This window comes from Argiope bruennichi, chromosome 1, assembly GCF_947563725.1.
Source record: "Argiope bruennichi chromosome 1, qqArgBrue1.1, whole genome shotgun sequence".
NCBI lineage: Eukaryota > Metazoa > Arthropoda > Arachnida > Araneae > Araneidae > Argiope > Argiope bruennichi.
The window spans coordinates 16,222,309-16,242,592 of NC_079151.1; the positions used below are offsets into that span (position 1 = coordinate 16,222,309).

A 20,284-nucleotide genomic window follows, 5' to 3' on the forward strand; every position below is an offset into this window, starting at 1 on the left:
ATTTACAGGTCTTGTATTTATTCATTCTAACTATTCAACTTACTTCTATAGGGATCTTTATGGCATATCTCGGACATACACTAGCTTTTAGTTTTTTACATATCTTCATTAACATGATTCAACTGGCATTTCGTATCCTTTCTTTTGAGCATTAATAATAATAATAATAATAATAATAATAAAGCTTGTCAGTTTTTTTTTTTTTTTTTTGCAGCTTTTTTTTTTTTTTTTTTTTTTTTTTTTTGACACTAACATTTTCCTGGGACTTGATTGCTTATCACTAACATTATTTATATTATTATTGTTACTTTATTTAAGATTTCCTGCTCTGTAGTTTCTAGCTGTGCATTCATGCTTTTACAAAGATTTCTGCCTCCTTTATTTTAAGACAGTCCTACTTTTTATACAACTGAATACCAGATTTTAAGACATAAAATCATACTTCACAATCTAAACTCCACATACAACCAACTTGTTTCAGCAGTGACAACCAAGCTATGATGTTAACACTCAATTCAACTTTAGGTCCATGAAAACATGTGAGCATGACACATGTCCCTTTTTGATGCTAGTGAATTGCTTCTGAGTATGAATACAACACTGGTACAACAAGCAGTTTTATTTAATGCACAAAATTCAGATATAGAAGAAATTTTTAAGACCTAGGATCTCATTTTCAAATAGTGATACTTCTCTGCAGTTTAGCAGCTTTGCTTGTCACTAACATTTTTTTATTTATTTATTATAACATTTTTTTTAAATTCATTTACTAATATTATTACTATTTTGATGAGAACATCTGCTCTGTCTGTAGTTCCATGCTTTTTTTTTTTTTTTTTTTTTTGCACAGATTTTTACCTTCTTTTTTTATTTTTAAACTGCAGATTTCTTTAGATATATTAGCTCATATTTCATAGTACAAGTGGTATCAAATGACTACATCCCTTAATCTATTTTTTACAGAAGTAATGGCTGAGTTTATGATACTAAAGCTCAAATCACCTTTAAGCTCATTAAAAAGGAAGAGAATGACATATGCCCTTTTCGATGCTAGTGAAAACTGCCTGGAATTTTCAACTTCTATCTATTGTGAAGATACAACATATACTTTCAATAAATTCTTTGGAATTTCTCTACTACATCCAATTTTGCCTTAAGATCTGAAGTAGAAAGCTTTTTAATCCCACTTCCCTTATAAATATAGATAAAGGTGGAAAGATTAATATTTTTCATGATGAATTGCAAAAAAATTATTTATCAAAATGGAAACAGATTAGAAAAAGAAAATAGAAGTGGAAAACCATAGATGTAAAGACAAACCGCAACCTGCAGCTTGATTTTGTATTAGCAATAGATAACATTGATAGCGAAAAATCTCCTTATGTGCATCTAATAATATATATATATATTTTTTTTAAAAAGATAAACTTACCAAATCTTGCTTTTCAAAATTAGACATTTTTTCCACAATTGACCAAAACCATCTTTTGAATCGGAGTAAACGATCGGCACCTTCAGCTACAGAGAAAATAAAAGCATTCATTAACAGTTTGTATTATTTAAAAAAAAAAAAATCTTAATGAAGAAATTAAAACATACCACTTTCATCATTGAAAGAAGTATAGCTGATTAAAGTCTGAACATTTATTTCACCAACACCATTCAAAAGTAAACGAAAATCTTCGGCAGTCAGACCATCAAAGGCACTAGATGGTAAAACATCATACACACCAGAACGTAAAGCCTATAATGATGGAATTGGGCATTAATATAATAATTTAAAATTCAAAATAGAGACGAAAATTTGGTGACATTTGCTCATTTGTACTTACATCCAAAGCTTTTTCTTGTGATCGAATCATCCGATATTCAGCATACCTTCTAATGTAATCGTAGACGTTCTGTGCATTGACTTCGATATCTCTTCCACCAGGAATTAATTCGACATTTCCTCCACCCTATGAGAATAAAATCAAGAGCATAAATAAACTAAAGAAATGAAATTAATTATTTTAAAATTTTTAACTGTAGTGTGTGTGACACATGGAATTCTTTTTAAAGGATAGTCTATTTCATGATAGTTTATAAAACTTTAGGATGTCAATTTTTATTTCCTTTTGATACATTTAAACATTTGGAAAGCTTTTTGTTTCAACTAAAACAAAATATTTTTCTCATCTATATACACAGAATGCAAATTTTTAATCGGTTAAAAATACATTTTTGAACCCTGAAATGATTAATCATAACCATTTTCCTTTGAACTATGACTTCTGATAAATCATAATAGCAGGGGTGTTTGTGGGACCCCAAAAAATCCCCTGAAACTTTTACGGACTTACTACCGACATTTTGGAGTTTCGAGAAGGGGGGGGGGGAGAAATGAAAAATTACGATTATGAAGTATTGAATGACCTAATTATAAAAGTTTAATGAATTACTTTTTTTGCAAAATTAATAACCATTAATTTTGCAAAATTAAGACCTTTGAACCCAGGTCACGTGATCGCACATCTGGTCAAACGAAGTCTCTCCCTTTTTTTTCTGCCGCGCCTACTTGCCGAAAAGAATCCAGAAGAGAATGTCCGAGAACCGGGGGAATGAGTCATAACTCGCAATAAGGAAAGAACAAAAAAGAAGTTTTTTCCCCCTTTTCACGCATTATCACTGCCTTTGGAGAAAGAAAGGAAAAGTTTTCACCACACACACTGACCTTGCGTTTTCTGCTTTCAAAGCAAACAAAATTACCCAGATCAAAATAAATAATTCATTATTATTCCTACTTCCTTTTGAACGACGATCCCCGGAATTTCCGGGTATCGAAGTTCAAAATCCCCGGAATTCCGGGGTTTCCCCGGAGCACAAACACCCCTGTAATAGAATCATATAAAACATTGGTTTTATGGCTGGTTGTCTAATTACAAGTGAATGTGGTAATTACAAGATGTAAAAAAGCTAGACAGATAAAATTTAGTATACCAGTTTAGCATCTAGAATATAGATCATTATTAAATTTTAAATATATCAATGGGTTGATTGTCTGCCAATCTGTACTTTCTCGTGCATGTAAATTTAGTAATTCAAAAACATACCCATTTAAAATGAAATGAAATTTGGTTCAAAGTTTCAGCACCTAAAGAGTAGATTTTATCAAATTTTGAATCAAATTTGTCAAAATATTGACTGTTGACAGATTCTGTAGGTTTGTATTTCCACTATGTAAATACAATAATTCAAAAATGTAAAGAAATTTAGTAAGTCATTTTTGCTATAATTATAGTTCTATGTAAAATTTTGGTTTCAGTCAGCCAGAAAAAAAATATCCAAAATAAATATCTGAATCTCTGGTATTTATGAGTTAATTATATGACAGTAATTAACTGGTAAAGATTATATTCATTATTATATCTCACTGTGATTCAGTTTTTAATAAATTTACATGTAGTGGTGATTCATCAATTCAAAATTCAGCAATGCTACAAAAAAAAAAAAACACTAAGATTTAAATACATCATACACGTGGACAGTTATTCTACATATAAACAGACTGGTCTATCATATTTAAAGATCAGATATTAAAATCTGTTCCTCTAGCCTTCTGTGGTCATAACTTATTGCATTTGCATATTAATCTAAAAAGAAATAATACTACAGATACTGTTAATTCTCAGAGATGGAAACAAACTAATTTTTGCACATGCATAAAAAAATATTGATTTTGCCATGGGGGGGGCAAAACAATTGGAAAAGATATTTACTTTTAACAATAAGGTGAATCCAAATTATTCACGGAATTACAAAGCATGGTAACTGCAGATATCTGACATTACTGTCAGAAAAGACACAATTTTACATGAAAATACTTTAAAACATTTTTTTAAATGTAAAATAAGAGATCCATCCATAGATTTACAATTTAAAAAAAAGTACTTAAAATTTATTAGTTCATTGTTTTTATATTAAAACGGCTTCTCCCATGAAAGTCATACATAGTTAGTCTGATCAAATATATCAATAAATATTCCAAAAAGTATATTTTTTCACTATTTTTTTTAACAGAAACAAAATTTAAATTCAACTCGTACTTCTATGAAAATCATCTAAATGACATTAGCAGGAACACCAGCAATTTGATGCACATTTAAATGGATGTCCGACTGGAATAAATTTTGTTTTCTGCTTCTCAATCACATTTAATAACATTATATAGTTAGTACAGCTCTTGAAAGTTTTATAGCCCCAAGAACTACCCATATGAACAATAAATGTACTACTTTTGAATCAAATAGTATGAAATAGTATCCAAAATGACAAGCAAGTATCAAGGTAAAAACCCAACACAGAATTCCAATAAAAACACTCCTCATTTTAATGCGCATTAACTCTTTGTAGAGTATAATTGTTGAAAAGTTTTAGTCTTGGGATTCTGAAATAAACAGTAGATAATCATTATGTCAAGAGATTTCTTTCAAAAGTTGAAATAAATTAAAAATTTCCTTTATACAGTTCATTGCATTGAGTTATCATGAACACACATATTCTCAGATTTATACACAGAATTCTTAAAAATATTTTTGTCAACACTTGCTAAAAATGTACCATTAAAAACTGTACACTAAATTTCATCCACCTAACATGTGTTTATAGTCAAACAGTTTTATTTGTTTGCTTATTCAGGAAAGTTCATAAAACATGCAGATGCATCCAAGTCTAGAAGCTGAATATTTTACTCATATAACACTTTGTAACAAAGAAGTAAAAATTGCTATTAACTTTTACTTAACTAAAATTCTAATATTCTATTTTAGATATCGATTTTCATTTTTCAGCAGAATTAAATAAGCAACATTTAATATTTTTTAATCTATTTAACGAAGAAAACTATAAGCAAGTGCATCAAAGTTGCAAGTGCAAGTAAATCATGTTCTTGATTAGCAAAAACTCACATGTTTATTTTCTTCTTGTGCTAAGCAATTTTATATAAGATTTATTTTTTTAAAAAACATCTTAGTGTTGCATGTGCTTTGTTACAAACAATTCACCAGAATATTAAAGTAAATATTGGCAAATTATAGAGGAATTCTCACACGAAAAAATCAAAAGAAAGCAGGCATAGGGAGAGAAAAAGATATCAATTTGTGATTTTCCATCTAATTAGGGATGAGCTAGTCTCAAAACATCTCCTAAAGAAGTCCATTTTCTCTATTTTACAGAAACTTTTACAAAGCACACTAAGCACAAATTAGTTATTATATGCCTGGGAACCCAAGAGCCCTTTCTTTAATTTTGACAATATGATGCTTTGAGAAGTAAATGATTCATTTCTTTCCTGACTCTTAAATTATGATTATAGAATGCCACTAATGAAGAAAAGTTCAATACAAAATCTATTAAAGGCATGAATTTCCAGAGAAAAAGAAAAAATATACAGGTATATATGCCTTTATAGGTAAAAAAAAAAAAAAAAAAAATGAAATTTTGAAATAATGTAAGTTGTACTCCTCAGCATCAATGAATGGGTAATCATTTCGTTCATTTTGCAATCCGTATAAATTTAGATTTTTCTTATTAGATTCAAGCTAGCTTCGAATCAAATGTCCTTGGTGTATACTATAAAAATTTAATTAAAAATACAGTACTAAAAGAACATTCCCGTATATATTGATTTTATATTCTCTAAAACAGAATAATAATAATAAAAAAATTATGAAGAAATAAAAAAAAACTGCAAAAATCTTATCAATTATAACTACTGGATCAATTTCCTCATTATTTAAATATTCCTAATATTTCATTTGAATTATACTTAAATTTAAATCATTTCGCTACAGGCCATAAAATAAAAAAGCAGTTCAAAATGTTCTTGAAAATAATGAAAATTTCATTCCTTTTTTAATAACAGCAGATTGGATAAATTTTTCAACTTTTTATGATGTTTTATTAACTAAAGAATATAACCAATTTAGAATAATATTCTGTTTTGCAATTTAAATATTATAAAATACCATATTCAGGTAATATTCCATTTCTAAAACCGAGACTTCAAGGAGGAGGAAAATACTCTGAACATTTATATAACCAGGTAATATATAAATTTAATAGGCATTATAAAACTGGCTGATGCTAGATTGATTGATAATATTTCATCTGAATGTCATAGATATTCACAATAATTTCATTTTTTTTTTACATTATACAAATGAAAGGAATATTCTAGCATAAAATTTAAAATATATTTTATTCTTAAAAAAAAAAAAAAAGCTAGATTTTCAATTTAAATAATCTTTCAGAAAAACTTTTACAATATAGTTCTACTATAAAGATAACTTCTGTGCTTCTTAAAGGATAATTATTATTTCATTATGCATATTAAAAATTTAACTTATGAGATTACATATGCCAGCCAAAGAAAAAATTGTGAATCTAATTCAAGAAACAGATATACACTCATTACTGTATAAAAAGATACATGCCTCTTCAATGCTCAAATCAATGCAGAATGTAAGATCCAAGGACGAGAAAACATTGCCTTCCTTTGCTTCAGCATCTACAACTACCTGCCGCAGCGATTCGTAGAGGACGGGATCAAAGAAGGCAAGATCATGCCAGCCAATGCGCTTCCCAATGATATATTTAATAACATGGCGATTCAAATAGATTGGACAGAGCTCGTTTTGTAGAAGACAAAGCCCAATAACACGACCTACATTGCGAAAAGCATTCATTCGCTCAGGAGTGCATTTTCCTTGCCTGGGAGAATAGAAACCTCGTTTGCCAGGCTGATAGAAAAGTGGGCAGTTATCATCTATATCTTCATCCTCTTCATCACTTCTTCGAGTAGTGCTCCCACTTCGAGAACGCTTACCCAAAGTGAATACATCTAAATCAAGCAGGCTGTCACTGTTTGGCTCACTAAAAAAAAAATATAGAAATCTTAAGATCCATGAAAGAGGATTAATTAAACTATATAAAAAATTTAGAGTACGGTTCAATCTGTTCTTTTACTTCAGTTATGTAAAAATAAAAATGCAGACAAAAAAAAAACATAACAAAACCAAAATTTCTGATAAATAACATCATTTATTACTTACAACCCCCCCACACTATTTTTATTTGGAATTTACAAAAGACTGTAAATAAATCATCATTTAATTCTACAACATTTAGAACAAACCATTCATTGAAAAAATAAAACCTATTAACTTAAAACTGATGATTAAGTAAGTGGCAAACATGTGCTAAAAACCAATTCCAAGAAGTTTTATTTTCATGAAAAAGGGTAGAGCCATGAATCAAATTAATAAATTTCGTGTTACTTTTCCTTATATTTTTATTCAAGGTTATTTCATTTCATCAATACTTACGTATATTGATGAATCAAAGCACTTTTAATGTCCATTTTAATTCTTTATCTACTTAAAATAATTACCAAAATTAATATAAATTATTTTCAATCAGTTGGCTGTAAAATCGAGCCTCCTAATTTTTATCATTCGCTTTTTATCATTTATTAACATAATCAAATTAAACTAGAAATTTAATATTAAATGTGTTAATTTCTTCAAAATGAATGAAATATCAAAGGACTCATATTGTCAAAGTATGTTTAAAACATACAATTAATAAAGGCTTATCTGTAATGAATGGATTAGTTTCATGTTAGTTAATGGGATCAATGACTTAATGAAAAGGCCATACCGTTTTTCATGATTTTCATTCAGTAATAAATTATTTTGGTCTGAATCCCATGATCTTTTCCTATTTCCAAGACTTTCCAAGATTTTTTCACATCGATCTGAACTCTGAAAAAAACAATTGCAAAAAATTTACAATAAGGGATCACAACAGAAAATAAATGTTTACCTCCTATGTGACATAATAATATCAGTAGCTTCGTCCACTTTTTGTCGCAAAGCATCATCTGAAGCCAACAGCATTAACAGCTGTGCTGCAGACAATTCCAAAAGCATGCCGGTTATACGATTGGCAAGAGTCTGTGCAGGAAAAAGAATTAACATTATACAAGCATAAAAATATATTGTCAGAATATGTAACTAGAAGTTGAATTATCGATCTATTTTTAAGCAGTTAAAAATTGAAAAGAGCTTTTAATTATTCTCAAAATTAAAAAGTGAAATATATTCAAAATCTTAGTAGCTTAATCAAAGTGAAAAATAATTAAAATCATATAAAATTCATTGAAGTTATTACTAATGTAAAATGTTCACTTACTTCTTTTAAATGTCCAAATAAACCAAGATTTAAAAAATGCACCCAGCAGTTTACTATTACTTCAACAGGATTATTATGTATGATTTTTTAAAAAAATTCTTTCAATGATAAAACAAATTTCTTTAAAATTCTATCTTTAAGACATAGCTGAACCAAATCTTTTAAAATGTTCTGAAAGGATTTTTTTTTTTTTTTTTAATGTTAGACAACTGGCATAAAATAGTTCTCTATAACTGTAAAATCTCATCACTACATCACTAGGGGAAACAAATAGCCTTTTTGAAAATTTCCAAGATGACAAAGGAAAAATGTCTAGATGTTAAAATAATATTAAGTACATAGAATTAAATAACAACAATAGCACAATAGCAATTACAATTATAGCAATAGCAATTACAACAGCACAAATATCTTCTTTTTCTATATAAATAAAGAAGATAAAAGGAAAATCTGGAACACTGATTATTTAGAATCAATAATCAACAAAATCATTGATTTATAGTTCAAAGTATGTCAGAGAATTGCAGAGGATAATATTAAGCATGTGCTGCCATTCATTTCTTGATATTTGTCATATATTTTCCCTTTTATCAAAACAAATTTCAAAAAATCATGATAAAATTAAAGGAAAAAATTTAGGGCTGAAAGTGATTTAGATAAAGACGAAGATCAAAATCAGAAGACATCTGCATGGTTGAATGTTGAAATATATAAATGATAAATTTAAACCATTTTACCAATTAGAATATTTAAATCAGCAGTCTCCCCAAAACTTTTTAATAAAGATGTGATCTCCCACCAACACCCTACAAAATATTGTGGACCTTGCGTATGCTAAAGAATGCCTTGCATGGCATTGATGTACAAAAGTAACAAAATATTAACTGTCTTACATCTCTAGATGTTACTGGGAACTTACACTGTAGATGTTAAATCAGTGAATTGAATTTTATCATCTAGTTCTCTTCATTTTATAGTTATCAAATTATGACCAACAGTCATATGAAAATCTTCCTCTAAATAGATTTTGCTCAAAATTTGAAATAAAGCTACAAACATGGTGCAAAGACTATACACCAAATTTCAACCATTCAGCTCAAAGCATTTCTGAGTTATTTTTGCCACAGACTGATAAACATAATGTTAAAAGAGTGTTTTTCAAACTCGGGGAGGTTTTAAAATTGAGATTTATGACAAACACAAGTTTAAATTCTTTGGAAATTATAATAGTTTCTCTAAACTTCATAAAAAAGAAAATAAAAAAGAGTAAAAGAAACTGATGAATTTCTTCTAGGAAAATTTTAATACATTATAGAAATAAATTTTCACTCACTGGATTTATAGCTCGAACTCTAGGGTAGAGACGTTGACCAAGCTGCTGTCGGTGAGGACTCAGGTGTTCATTGCTACTCTGACCACTGCTACCAGCTTCACCGGGAGCTACAAAAGGTGGAGCATCATACCGTAAAGTTAAAGGAGAATCCCGTCCTTTTGTCTCTTTGAGCCTTGGAGAATTTGGTGCTGCTTTTTTCTCTCTTTCTCGCTCACGGGTCCTCAACCTTTGTATGAGATCTGTAACAAAAGCAGTTTCTAGAAAGATGTTAATTATACAATTATAAAACCAATACATTTCATACAAGGGAATGAAACTGTCTATTTGTAAGATATAAAATGGCCATAAACTACAAAACATTGGAAGCCATTCTTACTACTTCTATGCAAACCATAGTGAGAATAAAACTCACTGTACTGTAGGGCTCTATTTCCCCCAACTTGACAAGTTTCAAGGTTTGGCAATCTTTCTTGAGACAACACAGCCTGAAATCAAAACAATTTTTTTAAATGAGATAATTTTTTTAAAAAAAATAAAAATATCTGAATTTAAAACTAAACTGGAAAAGAGCTCTAAGCTCTTTTTTATTGATTTTATTTCATCAAATAAATATTTTAAAGCCACTAGCATCTTTAACATTTAATCAATTTTTTCAGAAGAGCATAATGGAAAAAGGTATTCTATTGCATGGTAAGAGAAAAGCAAAAATATAAAGCATTTTAATACATATAAAATATTGATGAAAGGCTTCATGGAAGATTCATTATAAAATTGAAAAAGGTGCTTAATATCAATAAGAGCCATATTTTCCTTAGAAATGATAAGAAGAAAGAAAAATCAGCTTATTTTTTACTCACTACAACTTCTAAACTTAAAATAATATATATATCATAATTCTGCTGATAAGGTCTTCTCAAGTAAGAAAGTATGATGTTATTAAGAGACTTAATGACAGACCCGAGTGTCATCAAAAGATGCTCTTCATCAAATCATCATGGCAGTCCCGACCCATTTAAACTGCTCTGGACTATCTAAAGCAGTTTGAATCAATAGTTTCCAAAACTAGATGCAAAATACTGCACAGTATTGAAGTAGAAAGAATGAAAAATTGTCAGAATGAATCCTGCTATACTCAGTTAATCTGTTATATGGTGGAATATAGAGGCTTTAGCTAAAATACTAAGTTATAGCAATTTTATAATTCATATTCAATAAGTAGAATTTAACTTCATCTGACTTTAAGAAATTTATTCATAGAAAACTCATGTATAAAATTTAATAAAATAAAATTCAAAGAAAGTTTTGAAAAAATTATGATAATCAATAAAATATATTTCTGCAAAATTCAAAAACCCTCACTTCAGCCACAGCTGTATAGAAACTCCTTGCTACACCACTTCCTTCTCCAGGTTCATCTTTAAAAGTAACTTTCACTCGTGAAACTGTGAGTGGTGGTGTACCTCCCGAGCTTCGACGAGTGTAATTGTTAAATTGAGTATTCAGCTCTTTGAACGTTTGTTGGAGAATAGATGTCCGATCCCTTTCTACCTAAAGTGGGGAAGAAAAAATCTTTTCAAAAACTGGTTATTACAAAGTAAGCAGTCTTAAGTTTGACACATTTCTTTGAATAATGAAAAATTATATATATACATCTATAGAAATCTAGTTACAAAAAGGAGTAATATATCAGAATAGATTTCATTCATTGCATTTCATAAAGTAAAAATATTTTTCTTTCAAATGCACAAAGAATAATATTTATACTAGTGCCAATAAATTAAGAGACAAATAAAAAATGCTAACTTTCATATACAAAAGTAAATTGTGAGAGGCTGAAAGAAAATAATATACTTGTCCGATATTGAAAATATTCTGAACATTGTGCCAAGTATGCAAGTCAAACAAGATAAAGAAAGTAAGACAGTGCAGTGTAAGGTAAAATGTCTTGAATAAATGGGATGTACATGATTGAGGTCTTTTCTCTTAATATAGCACATAATATGAAACTTTTGCACAATATATACCCTTGGAAAAATTAAGGGTAAATCGGATGAAGACTGTTCAATCAGCGAACATTAATAATGAATTTGTAATTTCCAAAAGCTTTATCAGATAATTTCTTTATAAAGTTGAAATGATTATTAAAAATCATAGTTTCAGTTGATCAACTACACCTACTAGGAATGAGGACTGTTATATATAAATAATAGTCAGAGAATATCATTAAATAAATTGTTATCAAACTAGCATTACTGATAATACAAGCATCGACTCTCGAATATTACTAAAAACAATGAATAATATATTAAACCAGATATGTTTGCCTGCAAATCAGTTAAATGCATTTTATTGAGTGTTTCCGACAAAAGAAGAGATATAGGACCATTACAGATTTGGAGATATTAAGATTTGAATTACAATAATATTTAATAAATGAACACAATTTTACATCATAGAAAAGGAAACTATGAATGAACAAACATTTGTTAAGATAATATTTTACAAATTCAATCTCTGTAATAATTAAGACAAAATTTAAAGATTCTATAAAATAATAAATTTATGCTTTTGCTAACTATTAAAAAAATGATTTCTTAATTTCCATAATATTTCAAAAATCATAAAATGAACTTACAATTCTAATTAATATTTTTGAGTTATTAATTTTTCCTTGGAAATTACTATTTTGTTTCCAAAAATATAATGTTCATATATATATATTTAATTATTTAAACAATGATTACATTGAAAACAAATTTCGAAAACAAAATTTAAGAAATGCATTAACATTTTTAAAATTTAACAATTCTAAGTCAACAAATAGCAAAGTTGTAGAAACAATTTTAAATTACAAAAATTCATAAATTATGATCAAAACTTTCCAAAGCAATCAAATTGACAACCAAGATAGATTTCCCCCCTCCTTCATTTTAATGGCCAAAAATAATAAACTTACTTTTGTTAAGGTAAGATCACGTTGTTGAGTACTTCTCAATTTCTCCATTTCTCTTCGAAACCTCATTTCTTTGACTGGAAATCCCCCTAAATCAGTAATAATTGATCCTGGTTCAGCTCCAACATCATCTACAAAGATACGACCAAACAATTCCAACGACAAACGCCATCTACCAAGAAGCATGTCATGTGAAAACATTTGGCCAACAGAATTTAAGCACCTAGAAAAAGATTTCGGAACTTTATTATTCCCAGAAGAATAAATTAATAATTGATTAAAATTTTTCTGAATTGCATTAAATAAATCAATACCTGTTTTGTGAATAGCTTGGTCCTGGCACAGGTTCGGGTCCTAAATTTGCACCAGTTTCTCGTGAAAGGGCATTGCTGGTGGATGTTGTTGTTCCTGTTGTACTAGTAGAAGAAACAGTCACTTCAGCTGCTGGACTTGGAGCTGCTATGTAACCAGCAGAAGAACTGCTCTGAAGATCAGGACTTTGACTCTGAGTAAATATTAAATACAATAAATGAAAAATTAATACTGATAAAAAATACTATACATATATAGTAATAAATTTCTAATAATACTGTTCTTTTCAAATAAATAAAATTTGAAGTGCATCTTAAAATTCAGTTTAAAAAGGCGAGATTACAGTTACAAAGGGAATTGTTTAAAACATTGCTCTATAACATTTTACCTTTTTTATGCCAATTTTTATAGTGTAATTCTTTTTCTTTTAAGGATAATTTACTAAGCAATACTATATTTGGTTCATATTTTTTTTAAGTAAGGCACAACGACTAAACAATATTCTATAAATTAATTGACTTTCTGCTCAATGATGGAAGTTTATCTTTGTTAGAATTAATTTTGTATTAATCTTCATGAATGAAAATGTAAAATAATAAAATAATTCAGTTAAAATATTTTTAATTACAGCCATAAGACATTTTTATACAATTTTATTCTGAGAACTTTTGACTTTAAGAAACAAAATTTTTAAATATAATTTTTTTTATATATACAATGTTAAAAATTCATAGTATTACAATTTTGCAAATAAAAATTTCTTTTACATTTGGAATAATAATTATGCAATAAAAAATACTTACAGCTGATGATGGTTGTCTAATACAGCCAGCATGCACAATGACACTAGATTTGACTGGACTGATCTCTTCTTTCTTTCCTGGTGGGGCAACAATAATTGGTGCCCGTAGAGATTCTGCTACTGATTTATTCCCAAAGTTATCAGATTCATAATCTAAAGGCTCTGATGGTATGCGATTATTTGTTGTCATTGCAATAGCAAATTCCTGTCCCTCAAAACCAGATCTACTAGGACCAGAACAGTCAGAGAAAGATTCATTACTGGGTTCAGCAGTATCATCCAAATGTGACTTTCGTGACTCACTTAAGTTTTCTTTATCTTCATATTCTGTAGGGGGAGGAGGTGGGGCAGGTTGTCTTACAGATAATGGTAATGGTGGCAACCGAGAAGGAGCAGTAGGTCGATGAGCATCTGCAGTTCTGAGAGAAAGTCCTAATCTCATAGGCACAGCTTCAAAGTCACCATATGCAGAGTAATCAGGGCCTGGTTCAGATGAAGAAGAAAAAGACCTAGGCAATCCAAACAGATCTTCTTTTTTAGATGTAGGTTGTAAAAGATGGGGCTGGTCAGCTAACAACAATGTCTCAGAGAGAGGGTGGTTAAATGGATCAGGTGGTGGGCATCCAAGGAATAAAGTGGAGTCAGAGCGTTGGAAAAAGATGTGTTTGCGACCTTTTGAAGATATTGGAGCTTCTTCTTCAGTTCCATCTATGTCCATAGGTACTTGTGAGCTACTTTCCTCTTCTTGTTCTTCATTTTCATTTTCATCCTACAAAAATACAATTTAGAATTATATAAAAAGGTCTAATATAACAATTTGATTAATAAAACATAAATGAACTAAAAAATTTTGCATAAAAAAATTCAAGCCAATTTTTAAATACAGTTGAAGCTATATTATATATCAGAGGCTTATAAGAACAAGTACAGCATTTAACCCTTTCCAAGCTATAGAGATATGTCTCAATCAAGTTTAAACACAGATGCTGTCAAAATCAGAAAAATCATTGCACTTTTCTACATTTGGATGAGTTTTCATTATTTTCAAAAATGTTGCAATCTAGTATCATAATTTTTCTTTTAAATGTCGGTGAAATATCATACATTTATATCATTTGCAGATCATCTACAACAATGTTTAGATACAATAAGTTGTTTAATTTGTATTTTAGTATCTCTTATTTTACTATTTCTATTTTGCCAATTTTATTCTACATAACTTTCATTTCCTTCTACAAGTAAATGCATTAAAATAGAAAATTTTTTTGTCTAAAATCTACCTAGCTCTCCATTAAAAAAAAAAAAAAATAACAAGGAAATACTAATGTGCAGATTTTAAATAATCATATTAAAAGCAAAATGAAATTTTAATAAAAGTAATTCAAATAACAGTACCTAATAAGTAAAGCTTTATGTCATCATTAGTTTTCATTTAAATAGCTTCTTTGCAACTACATATGGAAAATTTAATATCAAAGCAAAATTTGAGACCTCATAATTTTATATCTAAAAATTTAAATGCAATTCAAATTCAAAAATCTTTTTCTATTAATTAAAAAGTCCAGTGTCGAATAGCAATCAGTAAGGGCAATTACTTTTGCCACAGATCTTGTTATCCTCAACTTGCATGAAAACAATCAATCTAGACCGTGATAAAGACTTTAAACTTATGAAAAGAAAATTGTAATTTGTCAACAATCATTAAATCTATATTAAAGACAAAAGGTTCAAAAATCATTAACTAGAATTTTAAATAAAATTATAGAGCATATATTTTATTAAAAAAATCTCATATATAACTTGGATTTTATGTCGCCATGCCAATATAAATATTATCAAATATATTTTTCATGGTACATATACTTTCAAAATAATATAAGCTAAAAAATTTGTAACTACTAGTTAATGAAACAAGCGAGTCATTCAAGAAGTCTCTTCCAATACAAAATAACTTAAAATGACTATTGATTTTTAATATAATTAACTGAATTATTGAATTAAAATTAATTTAAACTTAAATAAGTTATTTTGATGACACATGAAACTTCACCAAAATTCTACCAATTAAATAGAATTTGATGACGTCTTTTATCCAACTAAAATTCTACAAATTAAATAGAATTTGACTAATATCTTTTGTTCAAAAAGTGGTGATAAACTCAAGAATGAACACTTATTTCATCAAAATAATTCAGGGGACATTTGAATATGTAATAATCTATAATATAATTATTCGTCACATATCTGCCAAACACAATTTTTCCAAAAGCACTAAGAGAAAATAAAAGTGTTTTCTGTAGATAAGTCTTATTATTGCTTCTACAAAAAGAGATTCAAAGCGAAAACAAATATAAATATTTAATTTAAAAATAAATACCTGATCATTCCACGATTCTAAATTCAAACCTTCTCTGACTGCTTCTGAATCGCCACCATCTATACCTGACCGAACATAGTATACAAGTCCATCAAAAACATAGGCAATATGCTTTAAAGCATTCACATCCAAACTAGGTAAGGAATCAAAATGTTCATGGTTATGAGCACGCATCAAAGATAATGCATATGACAGGAAGTCTCTTCTAGCAGAAAGTCCATCAGATGCTGAAATAAAATCAAGATAATGAAAAGAAATTGCTAAATTACATGATTTTATTCAATTAACAATTTAATCTAACAAATGTCATTTATTATAAGTTCAACAGATTAGAACAGAAATGCAAGATGATGGATGACAGTTTATAATTCCTAAAATATCTCTAGCATCTTAACATTATACTGAAAGTCAGATCAGAGATAATGAAGTTACAAATGATTCTTAAGTGATATAGTAAAAATTACCTTTACAAGCTAATTGCAATGATTTAAGCATCATTTCTAATAAGTAGCAGAATATATAAAACTTTAAAATGCAAACAAACTTGCAAGGCATTAACATAAATGCAAAATAAATACAAATAATAAATAGAATATTTCTATGTGTTATTTTATTATATATAAAAAAAAATTACTTTGAAAATTAAAAAAAGCTTTTATATATAAATATATAGGGGAGGATAGGTCATTTCAACATGGGGCATCAGATTACGACAGTAAGAATTTTCAAATACCATTTCTAAAGCAACTTGATAATCAGTCAAATTCTTAAAGAGAAATATTTTTCTTCTTCATTTTTCAATACATATGTTTCATTACTAAATTATCTTATTTTTGTGGCTTGCTAAATAAAAACTGGAATATTTTTTAATCAATGAATTTTTCTTATTCCTTATTCATTGAGATAAGTTGGATTTTCTCAACAAGTTAACTAAGAATTTCTAGATCTAAAAACTATAAACTAGACATTCCTTTTCTAAAAAGAGTAATAACATCTTAAACTTAATAGTTGCATGGAGGGCATATTTCAATAAACCTCTGGAAATAGGTTCAGTATGGTTGAAATGTGCACCCTGAAGTTAATTGAAAACTCTGTTATCTGTCTGCTCAATAGAAAATAAAATTTATTTCCATCACTAAATTTTTTTATCCTTTATTTATTTAACAAGTTGCATTCACTCATCAAATTAAGAATGTCTGCATCAATCAAAACTATTAACAACCAGAAATTCTTTTTCTAATGAAAGAAGAATTATTTTTATGGCCCTCATTGCAAACTTAATGATTGTATGTGAAGATTTTAATAAATTCTAGCAGTAGGTTTCAACGCTATTGAAATATACTTCTCACATTAGAGTAGTATTAATTTAATAAATAATATACATTAGGAATCATAATCAACTAAATATGAAAGTAGAGAAGATAGTAAAGACCATACAAGCAATTTAAGATGGCTATAGAACAGCTGTAGACTTGTGTGGAATGCACTATTTTGTAGAATTTTAAAAAAGTAAAACAATTTATCCAGATAAATAATTTAACAGTAGGTATTTCAAACTGCTTTAGAACTGTAGTGAAAGAAAAGTTTCTCCATAAGATTTTCTTATAACATTAAAATTTGAAAAAAAATAGAATTTTGAAAATGAAAATATATTAGAAATAAATGATTTTATTCTTTTTATTAGTGAAATTTACAAGGATGAATTAGGTAAACAGCTTTCTTAAATTCAAATTGAAAGTTAAAGGGGAAAAAATAAAGGGGAAAAATTCATAGAAAACCCTTTTGAAATAAATGATTTTATTTGAATTGAAAGGAATGACATTAAAATAAAGAGTACTCAGCCACACATTATTAAATGAACATCTCAAATTTGCTCGTATTTCCTATAAATTTTCCTTTGGTTAGTTAGAAAATAATATCACTACTTAAGCATTTTTATTCATTTATAACTAATGCAAGTAATTTAAGGCATTACTGTCATAGAAGCATTATAATTTTTCAAAACTTTCAAATGCATTAGGGCATAATCCTTTAATACAGTATTTATTGAGGGAAAAAAATTCAACGAAACAAATATTTGCTTAGTATAAAAGCAGGATTTACCCTTGCGTCGGGAATCGTTTGTGCTACTAGCTGCTCGACCTTCATTTTCTCCTCTATTTCTACTAGATCTTGGATGCACAGATGAATGCACAGGATGAGCAGAATGTGAAGGGTGAGATCCAGATGTCAAAGCACATCCAAAACGCAGCTGGGCTTCTGTAGAATCCATTACTGTCATCAGCCATTCCCATGTAGGCCGTAAATGATAATCAAGATACATCTACAAGAATAATAAAATCTAATTCATACCTTGCAGACAAAGAAAACCTGATAGCTCAAAGTTTTGTAAAGTTTATTACTGAATGCAATTTAAGATACAAAATGGATAATAATTTAGCAGTTTAATAGCATTGTACAGTGTAATTCTTAGAATCAAAGAATTCAAATAATAGTAGTTTTTTTTAACACAAAAGATCAATGTTCTATTCCATATTAAAAATAAAAAATAATAATTAAAATATTAGCAGCAATATTAGAATACCAAAGAGCAAAATTGGCAGTTCAAATATTTTTAAAATAGACATTTCCTACTTTCCTAATTCTTATCACCTCCCCTATTCTTTCCTTTTAGTATCAAATGCATAACTTAATTTTATTCTGGTAATGCAATTAATCGAAAAAAATTGAGATATAATTAAAACCATTACTAAATATAACTTTAAAAAAAATCATAAAACTGTAATCATTTTTGAAGCAAAATTTTCAATCTTACATGATTATAAAAATTCAAGAGATTGCAGCTTGATTTTCCCCATTCTAAATATGAGAAACTTATATAAGGCATTAGTTGCTTACAAAAATAAAATCTACAGTTTGGAGGAAGGGGGTGGGGTGGAGAGAAACCTACCTTTTATTCTGGCATCCTTCAATGTACAACCAGAAAAAAAGGTAATTTAAAATGGAATTAATGTACTCAGAGATTTCTCTTTTTTTATTATTAGAAGTTCATTATGGACTGTTTGAAATAAGAACAAACTTTGGAATTTCCAATGGTAACAACCATTTTTTCTCGTAGAATTTCAAAATTGCACCAAAAATTCGTTCTAGAAACCAAATTCAGGTGTATGCATTTCAAATTTAAAAGCTAATGTTTTCTTGTTTTATAATCAAAATAAAATTTTAGACTTTATTTCATATCTTAAAAATACTTATTGACCTATATATTTGTTATGAAAATACAAGGTATTTTGATACATTTTGCACATATATTTATCATTAAAAAGCAATTCTTAATGTATGAAAGAAATTTAAAACTACAGTTAAAAATGTTTTTAAATGATAAAACAATTTAATTTGGGAATGAATTAAACAAGATCAAGGAGGATGGCAAAGGAGTTAATGGAAGAATGCAAAATTTTAGCTCATTCCTATGACTAGTTCTTTCGTTGCATGAATTTTAAGCCTTGCCTCAAAAACAATGAATTAAGGGCATATTCACAGATTTCAAATTGTTAACATCATTTTATTTGGCAACAGTGCCAAAAAATATGAAATCAAGGGAAAAAAATGCTTTCCTTGCTATAATATTTTACTAACAATCATTAATGTGATGTATAGATTCTAACTACAACTCTATTAAACTAGAATTTCCACCTCATTGGTAATCTAATGTCGCTTACAAAATATAAGAAATTACTGAAATATGAGGATTTTAATTCCTTATAAACATTTTGTAAGATTCTAATTATTTCATTTTATAAATGTACAAACCAAATTATTTATCTTTATAAAAGCATAATCAACTGACCAATTTGTAACAAGAAAAGGACAATTGTATTTGATTAAATTTACTGATGCTTGTTTCATGTGCTCAATATTTCTCAAATTTCACAGAATTAATCAGCTGCAATTGTAATTATTATAATATTGCATATAATCATAAATGAAATAAAAGAATTATGGCATCAAAACATTCTTAGATAATGCATTTAATATAAATTTTTTGTATAAAAATTTATTTTAAATTTATGACTTAAGCATGCAGAAAACATGAATTGTTTTAAATTTTTTGAAGCTCTGATTAATACTTTAATTTAGCATGACCTTTGTCAGTATAAAATTATGCATTTTTTTTTTTTACTTGATATTTAAATGAGAGGCAGAAATGGACCAAGTAAAATTTTAAAACATTTCATTTCAATTTATTTTAATATCAAAATGTATGAACTTTTT

At 28.1% G+C, this 20,284-nt stretch overlaps 1 protein-coding gene across 5 annotated transcripts in view; it reads right to left on the minus strand.

Moving 5' to 3' along the window:
* LOC129964032 (E3 ubiquitin-protein ligase UBR5-like) overlaps positions 1-20,284 on the minus strand; it is an 82,451-nt gene that overhangs the window by 1,155 nt on the left and 61,012 nt on the right. For 3 of the 5 annotated variants that reach the window (XM_056078729.1, XM_056078714.1, XM_056078721.1), the window contains 13 exons: positions 18,113-18,332; positions 16,010-16,236; positions 13,634-14,401; positions 12,833-13,023; positions 12,522-12,741; positions 10,925-11,113; positions 9,978-10,050; positions 9,566-9,804; positions 7,864-7,994; positions 6,474-6,912; positions 1,833-1,958; positions 1,600-1,744; positions 1,433-1,518 (listed from right to left, as the gene is read on the minus strand). In XM_056078729.1, the coding sequence (XP_055934704.1) occupies positions 1,433-1,518; positions 1,600-1,744; positions 1,833-1,958; positions 6,474-6,912; positions 7,864-7,994; positions 9,566-9,804; positions 9,978-10,050; positions 10,925-11,113; positions 12,522-12,741; positions 12,833-13,023; positions 13,634-14,401; positions 16,010-16,236; positions 18,113-18,332 (3,054 nt within the window). Of the gene's footprint in view, positions 1-1,432; positions 1,519-1,599; positions 1,745-1,832; positions 1,959-6,473; positions 6,913-7,863; positions 7,995-9,565; positions 9,823-9,941; positions 10,051-10,924; positions 11,114-12,521; positions 12,742-12,832; positions 13,024-13,633; positions 14,402-16,009; positions 16,237-18,112; positions 18,333-20,284 lie in introns of all 5 variants that reach the window. The other 2 variants (XM_056078707.1, XM_056078700.1) reach the window with 1 other exon arrangement.